The sequence below is a fragment of the Piliocolobus tephrosceles genome, chromosome 3 (assembly GCF_002776525.5).
Source record: "Piliocolobus tephrosceles isolate RC106 chromosome 3, ASM277652v3, whole genome shotgun sequence".
NCBI lineage: Eukaryota > Metazoa > Chordata > Mammalia > Primates > Cercopithecidae > Piliocolobus > Piliocolobus tephrosceles.
Window position 1 is genome coordinate 49,966,541 of NC_045436.1, and position 20,537 is coordinate 49,987,077.

General features: G+C 41.8%; 1 protein-coding gene across 2 annotated transcripts in view; it reads left to right on the plus strand.

Moving 5' to 3' along the window:
- The window catches only part of SETD7 (SET domain containing 7, histone lysine methyltransferase), a 52,248-nt gene extending 33,995 nt beyond the window's left edge, over nucleotides 1–18,253 (plus strand). Inside the window, exons 5-9 of one of the 2 annotated variants that reach the window (XM_023225959.3) lie at nucleotides 1,030–1,111; nucleotides 4,073–4,190; nucleotides 6,370–6,527; nucleotides 11,938–12,034; nucleotides 12,450–18,253. In XM_023225959.3, coding sequence (XP_023081727.1) covers nucleotides 1,030–1,111; nucleotides 4,073–4,190; nucleotides 6,370–6,527; nucleotides 11,938–12,034; nucleotides 12,450–12,515 — 521 coding nt within the window. In that variant the 3' untranslated portion in view covers nucleotides 12,516–18,253. The remainder of the gene's footprint in view (nucleotides 1–1,029; nucleotides 1,112–4,072; nucleotides 4,191–6,369; nucleotides 6,528–11,937; nucleotides 12,035–12,449) is intronic. The other variant, XM_023225958.3, reaches the window with a different exon arrangement.
- The last annotated feature ends 2,284 nt before the right edge of the window (nucleotides 18,254–20,537 follow it).

Below are 20,537 nucleotides of genomic sequence, written 5' to 3' on the forward strand. Positions count from 1 at the left end.
CTCTGTCCCTCCTGCCTCCAGCTGCAGCTTCCCGCTCTTGCTAGTGTCTGGGCTCTTCACGGCTCCATCTGTCTTGTCAGCATTTCATCCCCTGTATGACCAATTCCCTGAACTGAATTCCCTTTGAAACACTCAAATGGTCTGTTTCTGTTGCAGACACTGACTGATTTGGATTGGTTTCTGACTTTTAGTTTGAGGTATTCCTTGGGGTTTTGGTGGTACAAAAAAAGCCACTCACAAACAAACAGAAAGAGGACCTAGTAACCATTGGTAACTACTGAAGAACTACTTAATGGGATTATGAGTTTTCCCTTAGCATGTATAATCATTTGCTTTGCAGGAGTAAGCCCTCTGATTCTAAATCTTGTTTCTTTCCCTATCAGCCTTCAGAGCATCTATCTTCAGTGCTCTCTGTGAAGATTCTCTCAGGCTAACCATTCACAGAGAGCCAGTGTTCATTCTCGGGCGGTTGTGTGCCTTGGTTTCTAGACTAAATTACTAACTGGCTTCTGAACCACCATAATAGAAAGGAGATTACTTTCTTAATGCTTTATCAAAAGCAGTGCTGTTCTCCTTAATTCTGGTGAGGCAGAATTTTATTCTTAGTGAAGGAGACAACTGCCAGGGTTCAGTTGTTGGATTCTGTAGACTGTATCTGTAATGAAGAAAACCACCAGAAAAATTTAAAACCATCATCCAATTTGATCTGAGCCAAGAGATCTCAGAATTTCATGACAAAGCATTTTATTGATTCCCAAGCATCCTTTAAGTCATTTTAATAAGGAAAATTCAAGAGCGAATTGGGATGTTAAGAGATGCATCTGATGGCTGTTCATGAAGGCCTGAAGATAAAAGTGAAGAATAAATCTAAAATGTGTCCATTTAAATTGAAGAACTTCATTCTAGTTGGTATAACTTGGTTAAGACTTTTGGTTTTTTAACTCTCCGTTGTCCCATGAATAGAGAGAAGTGTTGTGAATGCTCTTCCCTAACTCTGCACCTGTACTGATATTTTTGTTTGCTTTTCAGATTCAGTGTACCACTTTGATAAGTCAACTTCATCTTGCATTTCTACCAATGCTCTTCTTCCAGATCCTTATGAATCAGAAAGGTAATGTCCTCCTTGTGGTTTTAATTGCACTATTTATGTGAGGTTAAATAAGCCCAGTGGGAGGAACTTATGCACCTCTGTGACTCTCTGCCCAGGCTGGGTTCCAGCTCAGACCAAGCTCCTCATTAAAGTGTCCTTTTCCTTTGCAAATCCTCAAATAAATATTTCTATATTCTGAGGAACAGTGTTTTTATTCTTATGTAGAATCTGACCCTATAAGAGAGTTTCCCCACCCATAAATCACAGAACAGCTTGTGTGTCTGTCCTAGAGTAAAACCTCCAGGTAGAAAGAGCAGTTGAGGCCGGGCATGGTGGCTTATGCCTGTAATCCCAGCAATTTGGGAGGCCAAGGCGGGCAGATCACTTGAGGTCATGTGTTCAAGACCAGCCTGGCCAACATGGTGAAACCCCATCTCCACTAAAAATACAAAAATTAGCCAGGTGTTATGGCGTATGCCTGTAATCCCAGCTACTCAGGAGGCTGAGGCACAAGAATTGCTTCAACCTGAGAGGCAGAGGTTACGGTGAGCCAAGATCATGCCATTGCACTCCAGCCTAGGCAACAGAGCGAGACTCCATAAAAAAAAAAAAAAAAAAAAAAAAAAAGGCAGTTGAGCCATGCAGCCAGCTATGTCCTGGCCGAGCATCCCATTCTTAGAGTCTGTGCTGCAGTCACATGCTAGCCCTCTAGGGAAACATTTCTTGCTCTTTAAAGCTCTAGCCTGTGCACACAGGATGCCTCCATTTCATCTTAGTTCAGCTGAGGTGTTCTGGAACACAAGACAATTTCTTTTTTTCACTAAGAGAAGACAAGAGTGAAACAAAGAAAGTGTAAGAGGCATAAAAACATTCTAGCTTATAAATGACAAGTTTCTGGTTTGTAAGCCCACCCCCAGAGGGTCACGTCCTGTCGCACTTCATGTCTTATTTATGAGGATGGCTAAACTCTAGCTCTTAAGTCTTGGTGTGCCTTTCTCTGGTACCCTGTCTAGGATTCTTCTTATTCCTTAGCAACAGATCTGTTTTTGAGTAAGCGTATTATCTGAAATTGGTTTTCTCTTTGCCTCACTTTTTGTAATCATGGCTTACCTCCCATTGAGTTTCTGTTCCCATCTGAGAAATAGGCCTCTTCCCCCATTTGACTGATAGGGCTGACCCCACAATGTCACAATGATGAATGGACTCTTCTTTGACATGAGGCTCTGGCCCAGTTACAAAGGGAAGGGTTTAGCTTTTTTGTTAGTTCTGAAACACAAGACCGTAGCCATATGTGTTAGTCTTTGCTGTTATTATTGTTATGATGAGGCTGCATAATGATGCCCTCAGAACTCTCAGTGGTTTACAGAATGAAACATTTTGTTTTACACTCATAGTTCTGTAGGTTGGCTGAGGTTCAGCCACTTTTGACTGGAATCAGCTAAGCTCAGCTGGCTTAGGCTGGACTCCAGGTTTCAAGTTGGGTTCAAGTCTGTTTCACATGTTTTCTTTACAAGAGAAACAGGAAACAACAGCCCCCTAGGGCATATTCTTCTAGTGGTGACAGTGAAAAGTCTGGAGGAGGCCATCAGAAATTTGCCCCAGCCCTTCACACCTGAGACCTGCATGCAGCCACTTCTGCCTGTGTTCTACCAGCAAAGCAGATCAGATGGCCAAGTGAGAAGTCAGTATCTTCCACCCACCCTGAGGGAGGCACTACAAGGTCATGTGGCAAAGTGGCAGGATGTATATAATTCTATCACAGGGAAGAAGTAAAGAGTTGAAAGCAATAAATTAGTCTTCCAGTTCATGAATAAGCATGAGCCATGTAACTAAAATTACAGATGATCAGTTCCTGTAGGGTCATTCCATCCCAGTGTCTGATTAAATCCAGTTCCATAATTATGAGTGCTTTTTTCATTTTCTTTTTTTTTTTTAAGACAGAGTCTTGCTCTTGTCACCCAGGCTGGAGTGCAATGATGTAATTTCAGCTCACTGCAATCTCCGCCACCTGGGTTCAAGCAATTCTCCTGCCTCAGCCTCCCGAGTAACTGGGATTACAGGCACTCGCCACCATACCCAGCTAATTTTTGTATTTTTAGTAGAAATGGGGTTTTACCATGTTGACCAGGGTGGTCTTGAACTCCTGACCTCAGGTGATCCACCTGCCTCAACCTCCCAAAGTGCTAGTATTACAGGCGTGAGCCACCACACCCGACCAGCTGTTTTCTTATAACAGTGGTGGGCAAACTTTTTCTGTAAATGGCCACATAGTAAATATTTTAGGCTTTGCAAGCCATATAATATCTGTTGCAACTACTCAATTCTGCCCTTGTAGAGCTAAAGCAATACTTTGTTTAGGCAAAGTATTTGTTAGGCAGTACTAAACAAATGGGTGTGGCTATGTCCAAATAAAACTTTACTTACAAAAATGAGCAGCAGCCAGACTGGACCCTCAGGCCATAGTTAACTGACCCCTGTTATGAACCCTTTTGTTGGGAAATGCTTATTGGATATATCTTATTAATTGTCACTGTTTCATATAAAAGATTCATCTTGAGGCTTAACTAAAACAGCCTCCTTTCCCTCCCATCTAACACTGACAAACTTAGATATAGCTTTAATTAACTTTGAGAAAATGTTTACTTGTCCAGTAAGACAGTGAAAATTGTCATTAACTAAAAACATAAATTCTTCCAAAACAATACCTCATATCAAGCACTGAGCATCTTTATGAAAATATAATGATAATTTCTATCTTAGAAAGCAAATTTTAAACACCACTCTTAAAAGAGACGTAACTACCATTTGTTTAATTTCCAATGCCAAAATATTGTGGTTTAACTTTTTCTTCCTCCCTCTCTTCTTAGTTGAGTTATGAATTGACATTTTGGATTGAGTAGCCATAATGATATTTTGGCATTTGATGTAAGGAATGACATATTAAACTGAAAAGGTCACTATTCAACTCTTTTTTCAATTTAGGGTTTATGTTGCTGAATCTCTCATTTCCAGTGCTGGAGAAGGACTTTTTTCAAAGGTAGCAGTGGGACCTAATACTGTTATGTCTTTTTATAATGGAGTTCGAATTACACACCAAGAGGTGAGTGGAGGTGACAGTGGAAAATCAACTTTGTTGGTTAAAGGACTTTGCTTCAAACAAAATCCCTTTACCTTAGTACTCACTAGAAAGTTAAAGAAACGGATTGACTTTTTTGTAAAATTGATTGGACATTTTCCTCCTCTTTATTTTAAGCCTTAATATGATTTTTAAAAAGTTCCACAGCTATTTTATAGAGAGTGGGGTGATGCCATCAATAAGACAGTAACTGGTATATTGGACTATACCAATGTCTAAAAAAATTGAGATCCAGTCAGACTCTGTAAATAACTAACTTACAACGTCGGGTGGGGTACTTTATAGGAAGGCCCCCTACATCTTCTTGTGCAAAAGCCATACTATAGCCTACATTTTGTCAGGAGGAGTTCTTTTGTCAAAAAAATTAAAAACGAAATGTTAAAGAGTTGAATCACCTCTTGCCTTTAAGATATAATCTTTGATATATTTCAAAGGCTTCATATATGTTTTCTGTTTTTGTTTCTTCACTTTACAATTAACTTCCCTAAGTGTCTACCTAAGGGCAAAAGTTCGATGTTTTTAGCACAGCTTATGCGCTCCTTCGTTATCTGACTTATACCCGTGTATGGGGACCTTAAGCTTATGGCTAATATTCCACATTTATGTTCACCTTTGCATTTATTCCTATGGAACAGTAAGAGGGAAATGCTGTAAAATAATAAAGTTATTACACTTTCAAAGCAGTTGCACAGACAAAAGATGGCGATGTATTCAAACTGCACTGTGGTCTGTCAGACTATGTTCCATGCAAAGGCCAGACTTCTGTCAGCAATCCAGAGAAATTCAGCATACAAAAGGTGACTTTGGGATATTGATATATTATTTACTTACTCATTTTACAGACAGGGAAATTGAAGCCTAGAGAGATTACACAACTTGCTTAAAGTCAAAAATACAGCAAATAGCAGAGTTCAAGTAGGATTTCAAACTGCAGAATCTGGCTTTGTGCTGAACCTCACTATGTTCTATTGTATAAATGAATGTGACACCCTTCTTGCCCTAATGAAATTTAGCTTCTGTTGGGGAGATAAGAAAAATACACAACTAATGGCAGCATAAGGTAGATGGTACCAAGGGCCACATATTGGTATCACATGACTGGTTTTGGACTATTAAGATCCATGAGGCTTTTTTTCCGCTTTTGATCACTGCTATATCCCCTGAACCTAGAACAGTGCCTGGCACATGGGACCACTTAGTAAACATCAGTTGAGGGACTATCACATATGAACAAAAGCACAATTACAATTTAGCAGTGGGGGAAATGGTATACCTTGAGAGTAAACAGTTTTGTATGAAAATGTCGTCGTGTTGGCTTCAAAAGGCTGGACTGCTGTCATCGCCAGCTCCTGGGGTAAGTTGGTCGGGAGCGGTTTGGAGAAGAGAAGCCTGGTGGTTACACTGGCAGTAACCCCTGTTGTAGATAAGAAGGCATGCTGGTAATCGATGGCTGCCTACTGGTCAGAGTGATTTCCCACCTGTAACAAAGGTAGAGGACTTGCCTAGAGTACATTCTTGCATCCCTTACATTTCTGGTTCCACTTGTGTTCTTAGTTTTTTTCTTTTGCCTCCTCTTCTTTATCCAATTCAAGTTATCTAGTTATATTTTATGTGTATTCGTCAGGGACTTTAAATCCTTTTTTTTTTCATATGGAACAAGGAAAAATGAACAAATAGTAAGTCAAGCTGCATGGCACTGACCACACATGTCATTTGCACTCTCAGTGTGTGGAGAGATGCCTTGTTTTGTTTTGTTTTGTTTCATTTTGTAGTGCTCAAATCTTGAAGTTTTGGCTGAGTGTGGTGGCTCACACCTGTAATTCCAACATTTTGGGAGGCCGAGGTGGGCAGATCACCTGAGGTCAGGAAAACCCCGTCTCTACAAAAAATACAACTAGCTAGGTGTGGTGGTGCACACCTGTAATTCCAGCTACTCAGGAGGCTGAGGCATGAGAATCGCTTAAATCTGGGAGGCAGAGGTTGTGGTTAGCCCAGATCATGCCGCTGCACTCCAGCCTAGGTGATGGAGTGAGACCCTATCTCAAAAACAAAAATAATAAGATAAATGAGTTAATATCTCTGATGTCCTTTGAACTGTGGGGAGAAAGGTCCTCTCTAAGGCTTGCTTTTTTGTTTTCTGCAGGTTGACAGCAGGGACTGGGCCCTTAATGGGAACACCCTCTCCCTTGATGAAGAAACGGTCATTGATGTGCCTGAGCCCTATAACCATGTATCCAAGTACTGTGCCTCCTTGGGACACAAGGCAAATCACTCCTTCACTCCAAACTGCATCTACGACATGTAAGTATCACCCCGAGCTGCTGGGGTGGATCTATGCCTCAGGGCCCTGAGACGGAGGAGGGCAGTAAAAGGTGTTATTCTGCCTCAGATAAAGGCTGCTTCATCGAAATGACCATGGGTCTTCTGCCATCAGCCTCAGAGTTATGACTTGAAACTCAAAATATAAACAACCTCACTCTGTGGCTTTGCAATCTAAGAAATGGAAAGTGCTTTGAAGAGGAGAAATGGTATGGAAATAGTGTACCATATCAAGGGGCTGCTGTTTTATAGCTGCTCTTTTTGTCCTTCAGTTTTCTCATTCGGGACAATTAAAGATAGTGTTATTTGAAATAATAGTAAAAATTGAAATTACTCTGCACAGTGGAGAAGATGAGGAAGCCCTTTTTTTTTTTTAGATGGATTTGCCCTCTTGATGCCCAGGCTGGAGTGCAATGGCGAGATCTCGGCTCACCGCAACTTCCGCCTCCCGGGTTCAAGTGATTCTCCTGCCTCAGCCTTCCAAGTAGCTGGGATTACAGCCATGCGCCACCACGCCCAGCTAATTTTTTTTTTTTTTTTTTTTTTGTATTTTTAGTAGAGGTGGGGTTTTACCATGTCAGTCAGGCTGGTCTTGAACTTCTGACGTCAGGTGATCCACCTGCCTCGGCCTCCCAAAGTGTTGGGATTACAGGCGTGAGCCACTGCGCCCGGCCAGGAGCCCTTTTATGATGTGAAAGGAAGAAGGAAAATAAAGTCCTAAGCCTAGGGCGTGACATGTCAGTGTTGGAAAAGACCTATAAAATCAAGAGTCCCTATTATTTTTTAATAAAAAGGAATGAAGTACTGATATATGCTACAACATGGATGAGAATTGTAGACACTATGCTAAGTGAAAGAATATATGACTCCATTTATATGAAATGTCCAAAATGTAGGAAATCCATAGAGATAGATAGTAGATTAGTGGTTCCCTAGGGCTGGGGACAGGGGATGGGGAGTGTGTGCTAATGGGTATGGGATCTCATTGCGGTCTCATTTTGGGGTGATTAAAATGTTCTAAGTTGGGTGTTCTAAAATTAGATGATGGTGATGGTTGCAGAATTTTGTGTGTATTTGTGATATTCAGTTGTTGAAAGGCCACTGAATTATCTACTTCAAAAGGTAAATATATATAAATGACTACATATATTTATACTCTGTATATAAAATACAAATAATCCTCTTAAGAGTTTGAGCCTTCTCTTCCATCTGCTCATTGAACCTCTTCTTGGAAACCTCCATTGGTGTGGAGCTTACATTATCCACAAAGGTTCAGAGAAATATACAAATGAAATAGACATTACAAAATTAGTTTCTGGGCTCCAATGACTAGAAAGTTCTTTTTTTTTTTTTTTTTTTTTTTTTGAGACGGAGTCTCGCTCAGTCTCCCAAGCTGGAGTACAATGGCGAGATCTCGGCTCACTGCAACCTCTGCCTCCCAGGTTCAAGCAATTCTCCCACCTCAGCTTCCCAAAATAGCTGGGATTACAGGCACCACCTGCCATCATGCCTGGCTAATTGTTGTATTTTTGTAGAGATGGGGTTTCACCATGTTGGTCAGTCGGGTCTTGAACTCCTGACCTCAGGTGATCTGCCTCGGCCTCCCAAAGTGCTAGGATTACAGGTGTGAGCCACTGCCCCTGGCCTAGAAATTTCTTTATAATGAGCCCAAATGGGTTTCCCTGTAATATTCAGCCCTTGGCCCTAATTGTCTCCCTTTTTTCCTGTATCCCATGTCAGCCTCTCTTTTACATGGTAGCCCTACATACACTTTAGTAGTTTTTATATGACCCCTGAACATGTTCTTCCCAAAGCCAAACATCTCTGACTGTTCTCTAGAGGATATAATTGGGATTCTTTGTACCATCATCGTTGCTTTCCTTAGCTTGGTGTGAGTATGCCAGTTATTCTTAGGAGCCGGTGAGCTTCCTGCAACCTTTTCTTTTCAGTTATAGCTTGCAGTCCCTCAGTCATCTTGCTTGTTAGCATAAGCAGAATCAGATCATGTGCATTTAATCTGTAGGAAAATTGCCAGAATTTGGAGGTTTGTCAAGAATGTCCCTTCCTGCATCCTTGAAATGGCTGGCAATGACTGGCTCTCTTTGGCAGCCCATAACAAGCACTGAAGCTACTACTTCTGTTTAAAGGACGGGTAGAAATGGCAAAGGACATGTGTCATGTGAAATGAAACTGACACTGTGATTAACTCCAAGGCTTCCATGGCCAGGGTGAATTAGGCCAAAGCGTCATTCCAAGCTGCACACAGCTTAACAACAACCCTTTAAAGGGGTGGTAACAAACAATCATAAATGCTACTTAAGACTACTCCTTTAAAACAAACCAGGTTTTTCATTTTGTTGCAAGGACATGATTTTTCTCACCAAAAGGAAGAGAGCACAGGAGACAAGAGAAGGTTTCATTTGTACAAAACCCAAGTCCCTGTACTCTGCCAGTTTTCATTTTGTTTATTGTTGTTTGTTTGTTTGTTTGCAAGCCCAGGGTGACCAAATCTTAGTTATTTGGGGTAATGAGAAGACTACTTGAATAATAACCAGATATGAAATTCAGATACCAATTAATGGTATTCATTTGTTTCAAAAATCATTGGTATTGATATGTACCTTTTTTTTTTTGAGATGGAGTTTCGCTCTTGTTGCCCAGGTTGGAGGTACAATGGTGCGATCTCAGCTCACTGTAACCTCCACCTCCCAGGTTCAAGTGGTTATCCTGCCTCAGCCTACCAAGTAGCTGGGATTACAGGCATGCACCACCACACCTGGCTAAATTTTGTATTTTTAGTAGAGACAGGTTTTTGTTGGTAAGGGTGGTCTCAAACTCCTGACCTCAGGTGATCCACCTGCCTTGGCCTCCCAAAGTGCTGGGATTACAGGTGTGAGCCACCACGTCTGGCCCTGATATGTACACTTTAACATAAACAAAACATTTTCATAGGCTTTTTTAACTGCAGTGTAGTACAAAATGCCAAATGGACAAATAGGTAAGAGCTGCTTTTCTAGACAAACTGCGGACAAGTGGCTAAGCCACTTGGCACAAAGGTTTGGTTTGACTGCTAATCGTGTAGCTCACATTTATAGACCACTCACTCCGGGCTGGTGCTGTGCTAGATGCTCTTCATGCATTGTCTCATTCAGTCCTCCTAGTAACTCAGTGAGGCCGCTACTATCACCATCGAGATCACAGACAGGAAAAGCAGGTCACCAAGGCAGAGCAGTTAAGGCTCTTAACCACTGTGCATTCGGGTTGTCTTCAGCAATCAACACCTGAAATTGAATTCTTTCTTTTCAGTCTGTCCATTATCTATACTCTGAAAATGATGATAATGAGCAGGAAAATGAAAATAAAAGAGGATTATAAAAGAAGCTTCAGGCCTGGAAATTCAACACAGGGTCTGTTTTTTGTTTTTTGCAGTGTACCAGAGGTTAACCAACCTGTATTTCAGGAACTTTTTTTTAGTAAAATATGTTAATTTACTTTAATTTTTTTTTCTGAGACGGGGTCTCTGTCATCTAGGTTGGAGTGCAGTGGCATAATGTCAGCTCACTGCAACCTCTGCCTCCCAGGCTCAAGCGATCATCCCACCTCAGCCTCCCAAGTAGCTGGTACCAACAGGTGCGTGCCACCACCCCTGGCTAGTTTTTTGTATTTTTGGGAGAGGTGGGGTTTCGCCATGTTGCCCAGGCTGGTCTCGAACTCCCGAGCTCAGGTGATCTACCTGCCTCAGCCTCCCAAAGTAGTGGGATTACAGGCATGAGTTGCTGCACCCAGCCAAGTGAAATATTTTAATTTAAGCAAAGACTCGTGATTTTCATAAAGAATTCCTGAATCCACAGTCCAGGCATCTCCTTTGTGGTGGAGTACAGGCTGATAATTCTGTTCACATGTGTGAACAGATGCATGCTCACAGACAGGCAGTAACCAATATTAGTTGAATCCTACTTTGTGCCAGGCACTGTATAAGGTGCTTTCTATATGTGACCCCGTTTTGTCATGACGAAGACTCTATGGGATAACTATTACTAGTATTATCATGATTTTACAGATGAGGAAAGTGAGATTCAGAGATATGACGTGGACTTTCCAAGAGGACGCAGTAAAAATGTGTTGAATCAGGACTCACACCAAAGTCTTCTGACACCAAGTGTCCTTTCCACGAAACGTGATATGATACCCAAGTAGGGTAGACATAGAGGCCCCTTTGGTGTGAGGTAAAGGTTGTTCCTTTTTAACTCCACATAAAAGAAGTCCCGAAGCTACAGACATGCCCATTCCTCCACCACTGATAGAAGGAACCAGCCAACTACTTACTATCATGCCCAAGCACCAATCTTTTTTTTGAGACAAAGTCTCACTCTGTCACCCAGGCTGGAGTGCAGTAGAGCAATCTCAACTCACTGCAATCTCCACCTCTTGGGTCCAAGCGATTCTTGTGCCTCAGCCTCCCGCGTAGCTGGGTTACAGGTGTGCGCCACCACACTCAGCTAATTTTTGTATTTTTAGTAGAGACAGGGTTTCACCATGTTGACCAGGCTGGTCTCGAACTCGTGACCTCAAGTGACCCACCCACCTCAGCCTCCCAAAGTGCTGGATTACAGACATGAGCCACCACATCCAGCCACCAAGCAACAATCTAACTTAGGACCTGGAACCTTCTCCTTTGCTGTCTCACCAACCCTTTGTTCAAAATATGACTATAAACTGGGCGCAGTGCTCACACCTGTAATCCCAGCACTTTAGGAGGCCAAGGTGGGCCAATCACTTGAGGCCAGGAGTTCGAGACCAGCCTGGCCAACATAGCAAAACCCTGTCTGTACTAAAAATACAAAAAATCAGCTGGGCATGGTAGTGCACACCTGTAATCCCAGCTGCTCAGGTGGCTGAGACATGAGAATTGCTGGAACCTGGAAGGTGGAGGTTGCAGTGAGCCGAGATCATGCCACTGCATCCAGCCTGGGCAACAGAGCAAGACTCTGTCTCAAAAAAAAAAAAAAAGACTATAAATGAATGAGATTGATTTGACCAGACGCATATAAAAATAAAGCTGATTTCTTCCTGGTCATGCCTTACATATATCCATTTCAGCAGCTGTTAGGTGAGCCAAGTCTATTTACTGCTTATCTATCTGCCTGTTCTGCAGGGAGCTGTGCAGATGAACAGGGTTGGGAGCCTTTGGCAAATGAACATAGCCATAGTGTTAACCTCGTTTCTGGTCCCAAGAGAACTTGTTGTAGGAAGGAGATACTGCTCCCTTCATAGGATGCTCCACAGGGAAATACTAAATAAGCAGGTTGGCAGGGAGGTCTAGACTTCCCTCTTGGGAAGAAATCTTCATCTACTTTCATGCTAGAAAATAATATTTCCTCTCTATGTATAGGGTGGAAAACAGAGTTTTTGCCTTTGAAAATCCACAGGGCTCTCTCTTACAACTCCAAAAGCACTCTGGTGAAGCCTTCTCCCTGAGATACAGCCAGGTAATCTGATGCTGCTGGCCAGACAAGCTCAAATGCTGGCGGGCTGCACTGGATCTGATTTCTCATTAACAACAGATTTTTGTTGTTGATCATGATTGTTGGTTTATAAATGCAAGGTGCCAAATATGCTTTAAAAAACAGAGCAGTGCTTTTCAAACTTTAATATACCAGTGGATCACCTGGGGGTGTCGCTAAAATGCAGATTCCAATCCAGCAGGTCTGGGATGGGACTGAGATGCTTCATGTCTAATAAGCTCTCGGGTGAAACTGATGCTGGGTGACCACACTTTGGGTACCCACCAGGCGTGCCCAGGGAAGAGTGCCTGGGGGTGATTCCTCTATCAGCCCCTCCCTAGCCTTTGCTTCCAACCTCCTGGTCTGGCCCGGGAATGACTGTGTGCATCTTGATGTTTAGGTTTGTCCACCCCCGTTTTGGGCCCATCAAATGCATCCGCACCCTGAGAGCAGTGGAGGCCGATGAAGAGCTCACCGTTGCCTATGGCTATGACCACAGCCCCCCCCGGGAAGAGTGGGCCTGAAGCCCCTGAGTGGTACCAGGTGGAGCTGAAGGCCTTCCAGGCCACCCAGCAAAAGTGAAAGGCCTGGCTTTGGGGTTCAGAGACCTGGAATAGAAACTTGGATCTATGCACTACGTTTATCCGACAATGGGACAACCAGGGACTGCTCATGCTGTGACGTCACATCCTCTCACCATGTGTTAGCAATGACTTTCTCGCATACTAACTAGGTTTGACTGTATTACTCATACCAGATTTAAAATTAGCTAGCCTTGCAACAACGTCCTACTGAGAGGTATTGTCAAGCATTTGACATAAGACAGCGTGATGTTCTTTGGTGGTTCAAGTCTAAATCTGTACCACATTCAGAGATGCCAAATGATTAGACTGAAACAGGGAAATGGGGTTTTTCAGTCATTTTTAGTCAGTGGTTTTTCCATAGTGCTTTTTTTCCTATGGCCAGTGCAAAGTGTGTTACCACACTTGCATATGTGCCATATTGAGGGTTGACAATTACTACATCTTTATTCTCTAAATGTAGTATAATTTGCCTTTTAACCTTTGATCTGTATCTTGCAATAGAATGGCTTTGTTTTTTTCCTAGTGAATAGAAGCCCACTTCTAAAGTCATTTCACCCCTCAGTCCTATTCTCTTTCTTAGATATCCTTTACAAGAGAAAACTTCCAAATGGATTTTTGCATCAATAGCAGTGTGTAGGTCTCTCTGGTTCTTTCTATATCATCATTTTATTATTATGTCCTAATATAAAGTACTGGCTCTTAGGGCCAGGGTATTATTATAGAATATTATTCTCGCATGTAAACAAAGAGATCTTTGCTTTAAGATGTGAGAAGAAATGAATTTACTTTGTTTGCATTAAGTTATGGAAGAGTTGTAATATATACTTCAAGAAAGAAGAGAAGAAAATTAGTATTTCTAAGCGGTAACTGTGGCAATTTTGCAATATTTTCAATAGTGCTAGCAATTTTTTTCTCCTTGAGTACACATTAAATGTACATAACATAGTGCAGTCAGGCTTGTGACACAGTGCATTGAATTCAAAAGTCAAATAGCAAATTTGAATTCTAAGAGAATTCAAAAAACAATTTTTTTAGTCAGTACTTCTAAGGCAGACATACTGATTACTAGGTACAAATCAAACCTTGATGCTAAAACTCTTCATCATTGTAATTTCAAAGCACTTACCTGCTTCAAAACATTGTAAACTAAGACTGAACACCTGTATAGTTTAAAAGCAACACTATCAATAGCATTTCAGCCATTTTGCCAGCCATGTGTAATCACAGCAGCAGAAATAAGGAGACAACCCCGGTTTTTTAGTTTAGCTAATTAGATCTGTAACTTCACTGGGATTGCTCTGAATGAATTCTGAGAGTTTTGTTTTTTATAAGCACCCTTACCACATGCCATAGCTATGTCTCTTTTAGACACCTCGATGTGGTGGCTGGAAGAACTGGAGAGCAGCTGTTGTGCTGATCTGCAGCTGTCAGCTGTGGTTCCTGTCACCTGAGTCAGTTTGGTCTGGAAAGCTAAGGCCTTCCAAGCTATAGCGGAGAGTGAGCTCCAGCTGATGAGAGAAGGCTTGCAGTGGGAGAAGAGTGAAGACATAGGCAGAAGGAAGTTTGCTATTTCTTGTCAGTTGCACATAGCTTTATGAAGACTACAACAAAAGTGCTCGATCCCAGGCTGCTCATGACTTTCAGTTCAGGTGGCCCCTGGGCACATTGACAGAGTTGCCCTTCCCTTCTTTGCAAGGCCAAGCTTCCTAGAGCACCCAGTTGCATACTTTGCAGCTAGGTGGCAGTGGTTTCAGGGAGATCCAGTTGGATCCCTGCTTGAAAGCTTAAGCCGATGGTTCACCCATGAGAGGAAGTTGTCGGTGCTTCCAGAAAGGTTACCCACCAAAGGAACTGAATAGAGTTTTTAGATTTAAAGGCACCAGGATAGGGTCACTTTTATTCTGTAGAAAGAGACCGTTTTATACACTGTGACAGATGGGCCAGGGCCTCTGGACTTGCATTCTGATAGGTGCTTTAATTTAAATGTGCCCCAAAGGGAGTGACTGTCTTCAGGAGAAAGATGGTTTGCATTGAGCTCACTCAGGTGAGTTGTGCAGCTGGGTCAGGGAATGAGGTCAGGGAGAGGATAGTGCTGGTCGTGCCCCCGATGCAGCCATGCTCTGAACGATTTCATTCCTGAGAGTGATCGCATTCTGGTCCTGGCTGCAGTGGGGTACAATTTACATCCTAAGGGGCTACTCTATCCCATTCAAATGGAATTTTTTTTCAAAATTGGATAAAAGGAATTGAAGAGTTGTATGTAGTGATTAGTCCGCTAATCAGTTCTTCAGATGAGATGTTGAATGGTAACACTCTGAGCTTAAAACTCAGCAGTGTGTCTGCGACCTCCACGCAAAATCAGAGGAAGCAATGCACGGTCGCTGAGCCTCACTGTGTCTTCCTCCCAACTCTCTTCATGCTCTCTGTGTCTTCCAGCTCTTCTTTCTCCTGCCGGCTCTCTCCTCTCCTCTCTGCATATGTGAGAACACCTGGGCGTCCTGTATAACAGCAGCCCCAGCTGCCCTCTCCTGTTCCCTGTTCCGAGTCCTCTGCACTGTCCTCTCTTGAGTCTCCCTGGCTCTGTGCGTGTCCTCGGGTCCTTCCCGTCTGGCTTTCCCTCTGTGTGTCCCTCTCTGTTCGCTTATGTCTCTGGCTCTGTCTCTCCCACCCCTCCCCTCACACACACACATACTCCCAAATATAAGGCTCTGTCGAAGGTTGGAATCAGAGTTGGGCTTGAGATTCACTGAGTTCTGTAGGTAGGGAAAGAAGTCAAGGGAGTGGAGGTTCTATAAGGAATTAACAGCTGAGGACGGAAGGGTTTGTTTCTTGTTTGAACCTAAGTGCAAGTGGAAAAGAATACTCAGAATGTATTTTTCTATTTTACATCTGCTGGGGAAGGAAATATGTCAGGAAGCCGCCGCATCTGGTCATTTCATCAGCATGAGAATCACAGCAGACGTGGAAGATTCCATGTGGTGGGGAATAAAGAAATGACTTTATGCTCTCCTGAAAAACAGCGGGAGCCTATGTGTGTGTGTGACACTGTAATCTCAAGCAGATTCACTCAGAGCTGTCTCAGTCCAACTCCTGCATGACCAAATCTTCCCTTAGCATCTTTTCTGTGATGAAATATTATCTTGTGTTAGAGTTAGGAATAGGAACTAACCTGTAGGAGCATGTCCCCAGATGGACATTTGAATGGACTAACAAAAACAACTGGAAAGATTGAATTTCCGACACAAAGGAATGATGAGATCAAAAAGAAAGCAGTGAGGAGTTCTTGAGTCTTGTAGTACCTATTCTTATTTTAACTTGCTTCATCCTTGATCTGCCCAAGACACTATGAAGGAAATTAGTTTTCCAAGAGCTCTTTGAACCGTCTAGGACTGTAGTTAAACCTATTTGCCCTATGGGGGTTCTTTACACTTGAAAAACTATTTCCTTATCACCAACAACCCACCCGGAAAGGCCAATGAGGCCAAATGTAACCATTTTTAACATTTAAATATAACTATTAAAATTGCATTAATTGTGAACAGTGAATTAAAGGGTTGTCTTCTCCAGGAGACAGTATGTGGCACTTTTAGTAAATTTTGTTTAATATATAAAAATTTAAATCACTCACTGCAACATGCATTTAAAAATCTTCCAAGAAGGTAGAGGTATTGTTTTTTCCCTTTTGTTTTGTTTTAAAGCAGTTGCCTCAAGCTTCTGTCTTAAGAGTAGTGACTTAGAATCCAGATATCTTTTGTTTTAGAAAAACAAGCAAAACTATGTTGCAAGACTGACAGTTGTAATGTTTATTTGCCACAGATCAAAGGTTCACAAAGTATATCAAATTTACATCTACTTGGGGTACCTTGATAGATTATTACTGTTTTTCTTTTATCTTTCCCTTCAGGAATTTGGAACCTCGGTGTCACTTTTTTTAATTTCAAAAATACTAAATTGTAATAGTTTTCTTTTGCCAAATGTGTGCATACATATTCAAAGCAATGAAACTATTTCAAGCCATACAACCACAGGGGTGGGAACCCTTTTCACAAATTTTAATGTGTTTGTATGTAAATAGATGTTTGTATGAAATATTTTCATGATAGAATGAATATATTTAAATGAAGTTGAATTATTCCAGTGCTACTTAAACACATTACAAAAATTTTGGTGAGAATTATCTGAGTCTACTGAGATGTAATGCAGATCAATTTTGATTTTTAAAAATCAAAAGCCTACAATAACTCTGACTCTCAGCAACTTCCTCGGCGTTGTTGCACCTGACGTGGAGAGAGCTCGTAGGCTTCCCCAGTGCCTCAGCCGCTTCCTGGTGGAAGTTAGGTGCTAATGGAGGTGTGTTCACCTTTTAGTGATATCACTGCAGGCCTTTGAGGGGCCTGAGAGTGAATCAGAGGCATTAGAGACACCGGTGCAGTTATCTGGAGCACAATTTCTTTGCAGGGCAGCAGAATCAGAAGCCAGACTTGGCCATGTGAACCTCGAAACTGGGTTTCCCGGCCGCCATCAACCGCCACCCTTACTGCCTAGTCACACACGTCAGGGAGGCTGCCCTCAGTGGAGTTGGGGTTCAGACCCCAGGGTGGGACTTCACAGTTTTGCCAGCAATCTCTACCTTCTGACTTCCGCCTCGCAGAGAGGAAGGAGAAGGGAGCATCTGGCAAGGGGCCCATTTCTCAGCACAGTACATTTCCTGTCTCAGCTCTGGAAGACTATGCACCCAAGCACCAAACTTCCAACCAGAGAGAGAGACGTCCTCCGATAACAAAAATCCTTGCTTCCTCTGTCTGACTTTACACACAGTTGTTCAAAGTTGTTAAATATCAAGACCAATCACATCCCTAGGACATACCTCCCAACTCTCCTGACTCTTATGTTTTTGAAAAAACAAACAAACAAAAACTCCTTTATGATGATATTCAACTTGAGTGGGTATTTTTTCCCCCACTTTGGTCCTGGATATAATGAAATGATACATATTAGGATAAATTTTCACTGTGTATAGTAGCAATATGAACACACATGCCAATGTATCAACATATCTACTTGGTTACATTTTGGGTTACGATAATTAACCTTGATTCATGTATTGGGAAGCTACAGGGACTACGTAATGCCTGCTTATCACATAGGAAAATTATGTCCATAATTCTGAGCTCCCTTCTTCAAAAGTTTCCTCCTGGGTTTTCTATGTTCTCTCTTTATCCTGAAATACATTTATTAGGCTGTGAGGTATGTTTAAGGAGTAGAAGCCAGGGGTATGCTTTCAGCATTTATTGCAACCAAAAGTTAACCCCATCACAGTTAACGAGCATCTTTGGTCTCTTGTGGAATTTGAACTAAATCTATGAGCCTTATTCAATATCTATAATTCTATGATTTTTTTTAATTATGGGAAATTAATGAAAGATGTTTACATGAGTAATGTTTGCCCTTACTGTGTTATGAATGAGTTTTTTGTAGTGTGTCTGGGTGCATGATGCAAGAGAGTAGGAAAAATGTTTCTGAAACAAAACTTGACAAATATTTGTAATGAAAGTAAATTTAAAGATTGCTATAATTGCGCTATAGAAACAATGCAAGTATTAAACAAAATATACAATCATCTGTCGCTGTCTTCCTTTGATCATCTAGGTTAGAAAAGCAATAATGGTTTTCTTATAATGTGTCTACCTGTATATTTAAATTACTAAGTGAACTTTACATTTTAAGTTGTTTTAAAATATTATCAGCCATTTATCATTTTCAGAGCATTCTAGTAAGAGCTGAGGATGAGTCGGAAAAGTTTGGAGCTTGCTGTGTATTTGATATGATTCCACATACACCCATAAATCCCGAAGGATTAGCCACACCAACAGAAAGTGTCGGATTGAATACATACATGGTAAGGGTCTGGAATGCGAATGAGATGATCAGAGCAAATAGCTGAAAGACAGGAAACTTCAATTCACGATTTAAAGAAAATATAAAAATGTTGTTAGATGTTGTGGTAGATTTTGGCAGTCTGAGGATGAGTCTGAGCTGAGAACCCTGGCAATCCCTTATTCCGGCCCTAATCACAGTCAACATTTCCCTTTTTTTTTTGGTAATCTGAGATGAAGTCTCACTCTGTCACCCAGGCTGGAGTGCAGTGGTGCAATCTTGGCTCACTGCAGCCTCCACCTCTGGGATTCAAGGGATTCTTTTGCCTCAGCCTCCCGAGTAGCTGGGATTACAGGCACATACCATCACACCCAGCTCATTTTTGTATTTTTAGTAAAGACAGGGTTTCACCATGTTGGCCAGTCTGGTCTCGAACTCCTAACCTCAAGTGATCCGCCTGCCTCAGCCTCCCAAAGTGCTAGAGTTACAGGCATGAGTCACCACGCCCGGCCAATCAACATTTCTAAAGCACAAAAGCCAGTGACAAAGGGAGTCAACATAGTACCTCATTATTAGCTGGGCCTTCTGCCCAGGACCCCAAAGAAGTTAATTCTAGGAAATTTGGCAGGGCTACACAAGACACAGTTAGGCCTCAAACTGAATTAGGCCATGAGATCTCCTGCTTTATTTTACCTCCCTCAGTTGCCCAATCCTTGATTTTATCAGACTTCCTTCCACAGAAGGAAGGAAACAGAAACGAGTGAGATGACTGAGTCCAAACTGATGTTGGATCAGCTTTTCCACCTGCACAGACACATTCTCATGCTAGATCTTTCAGGCAGGGCTTCACCCTCTAACACACATGGGTCAAATCACAATATTAATATTCTTCCTCCTTGTGGAAACGGGGAATATAGGATTAAAAATTTAATACAAACTGAGGTAAGCTTAAGAAGCTAACCTTGAAAGTGAAAGATAGGGCAACTTTCATGGGTTAAGATGATTGATTTTGGCCTAAGGGTTGTAGAATGAGGTAATGTGAAAATCAAGACAAAATTACGTTAGACCAAATTAGCAACCATCCCATCTATACTAATGGGATACTAATATACTAATTAGTATAGTAACCACCCCATTAGTATAGATGGGGTGGTTACTAATATCTGCCTTCAGGTTTAAATGTTCGGAATCATTCAGACTGCTAGTTTATATTAAATGTGAAATTATTTCAGCAGTCATCTCTAGAACTAGGTAACAGCTATCGAAAGACTATGCTGTAGTTTCATTTAGTTTCAACTCAGCATCTCACTGATTTGGGGTTGTTCAATAAAAAGGCTGTAGGCCGGGCGCGGTGGCTCAAGCCTGTAATCCCAGCACTTTGGGAGGCCGAGACGGGCGGATCACGAGGTCAGGAGATCGAGACCATCCTGGCTAACACTGTGAAACCCCGTCTCTACTAAAAAATACAAAAAACTAGCCGGGCGAGGTGGTGGGCGCCTGTAGTCCCAGCTACTCGGGAGGCTGAGGCAGGAGAATGGCGTAAACCTGGGAGGCGGAGCTTGCAGTGAGCTGAGATCCGGCCACTGCACTCCAGCCTGGGGAACAGAGCGAGACTCCGTCTCAAAAAAAAAAAAAATAAAAAGGCTGTAGTTGAAAAATAAGAGGAAGAAGAGGAAATTCTGTTCCTCTTCTTGAAGCAGAAAAAAAAGAAAAAATAGAAAAGGGGGTTCTGCTCCAAAAGTATTTCAGAAAATGACTGTTACCTTGCAGATAGATAGATATAGATAGATAGATGATAGATAGATATAGATGGATAGATAGATATAGATAGATGATAGATATAGATGATTATATATAGATGTAGATAGACATAGGTAGATATAGATAGATGATAGATATAGTTAGATGATGTATATAGATAGATATAGATGATAGAGACAGAGATAGATGAGAGAGAGAGAGAGAGAGAGAGAGAGAGAGAGATAGATAGATAGATAGATAGATAGATAGATAGATAGATAGATAGA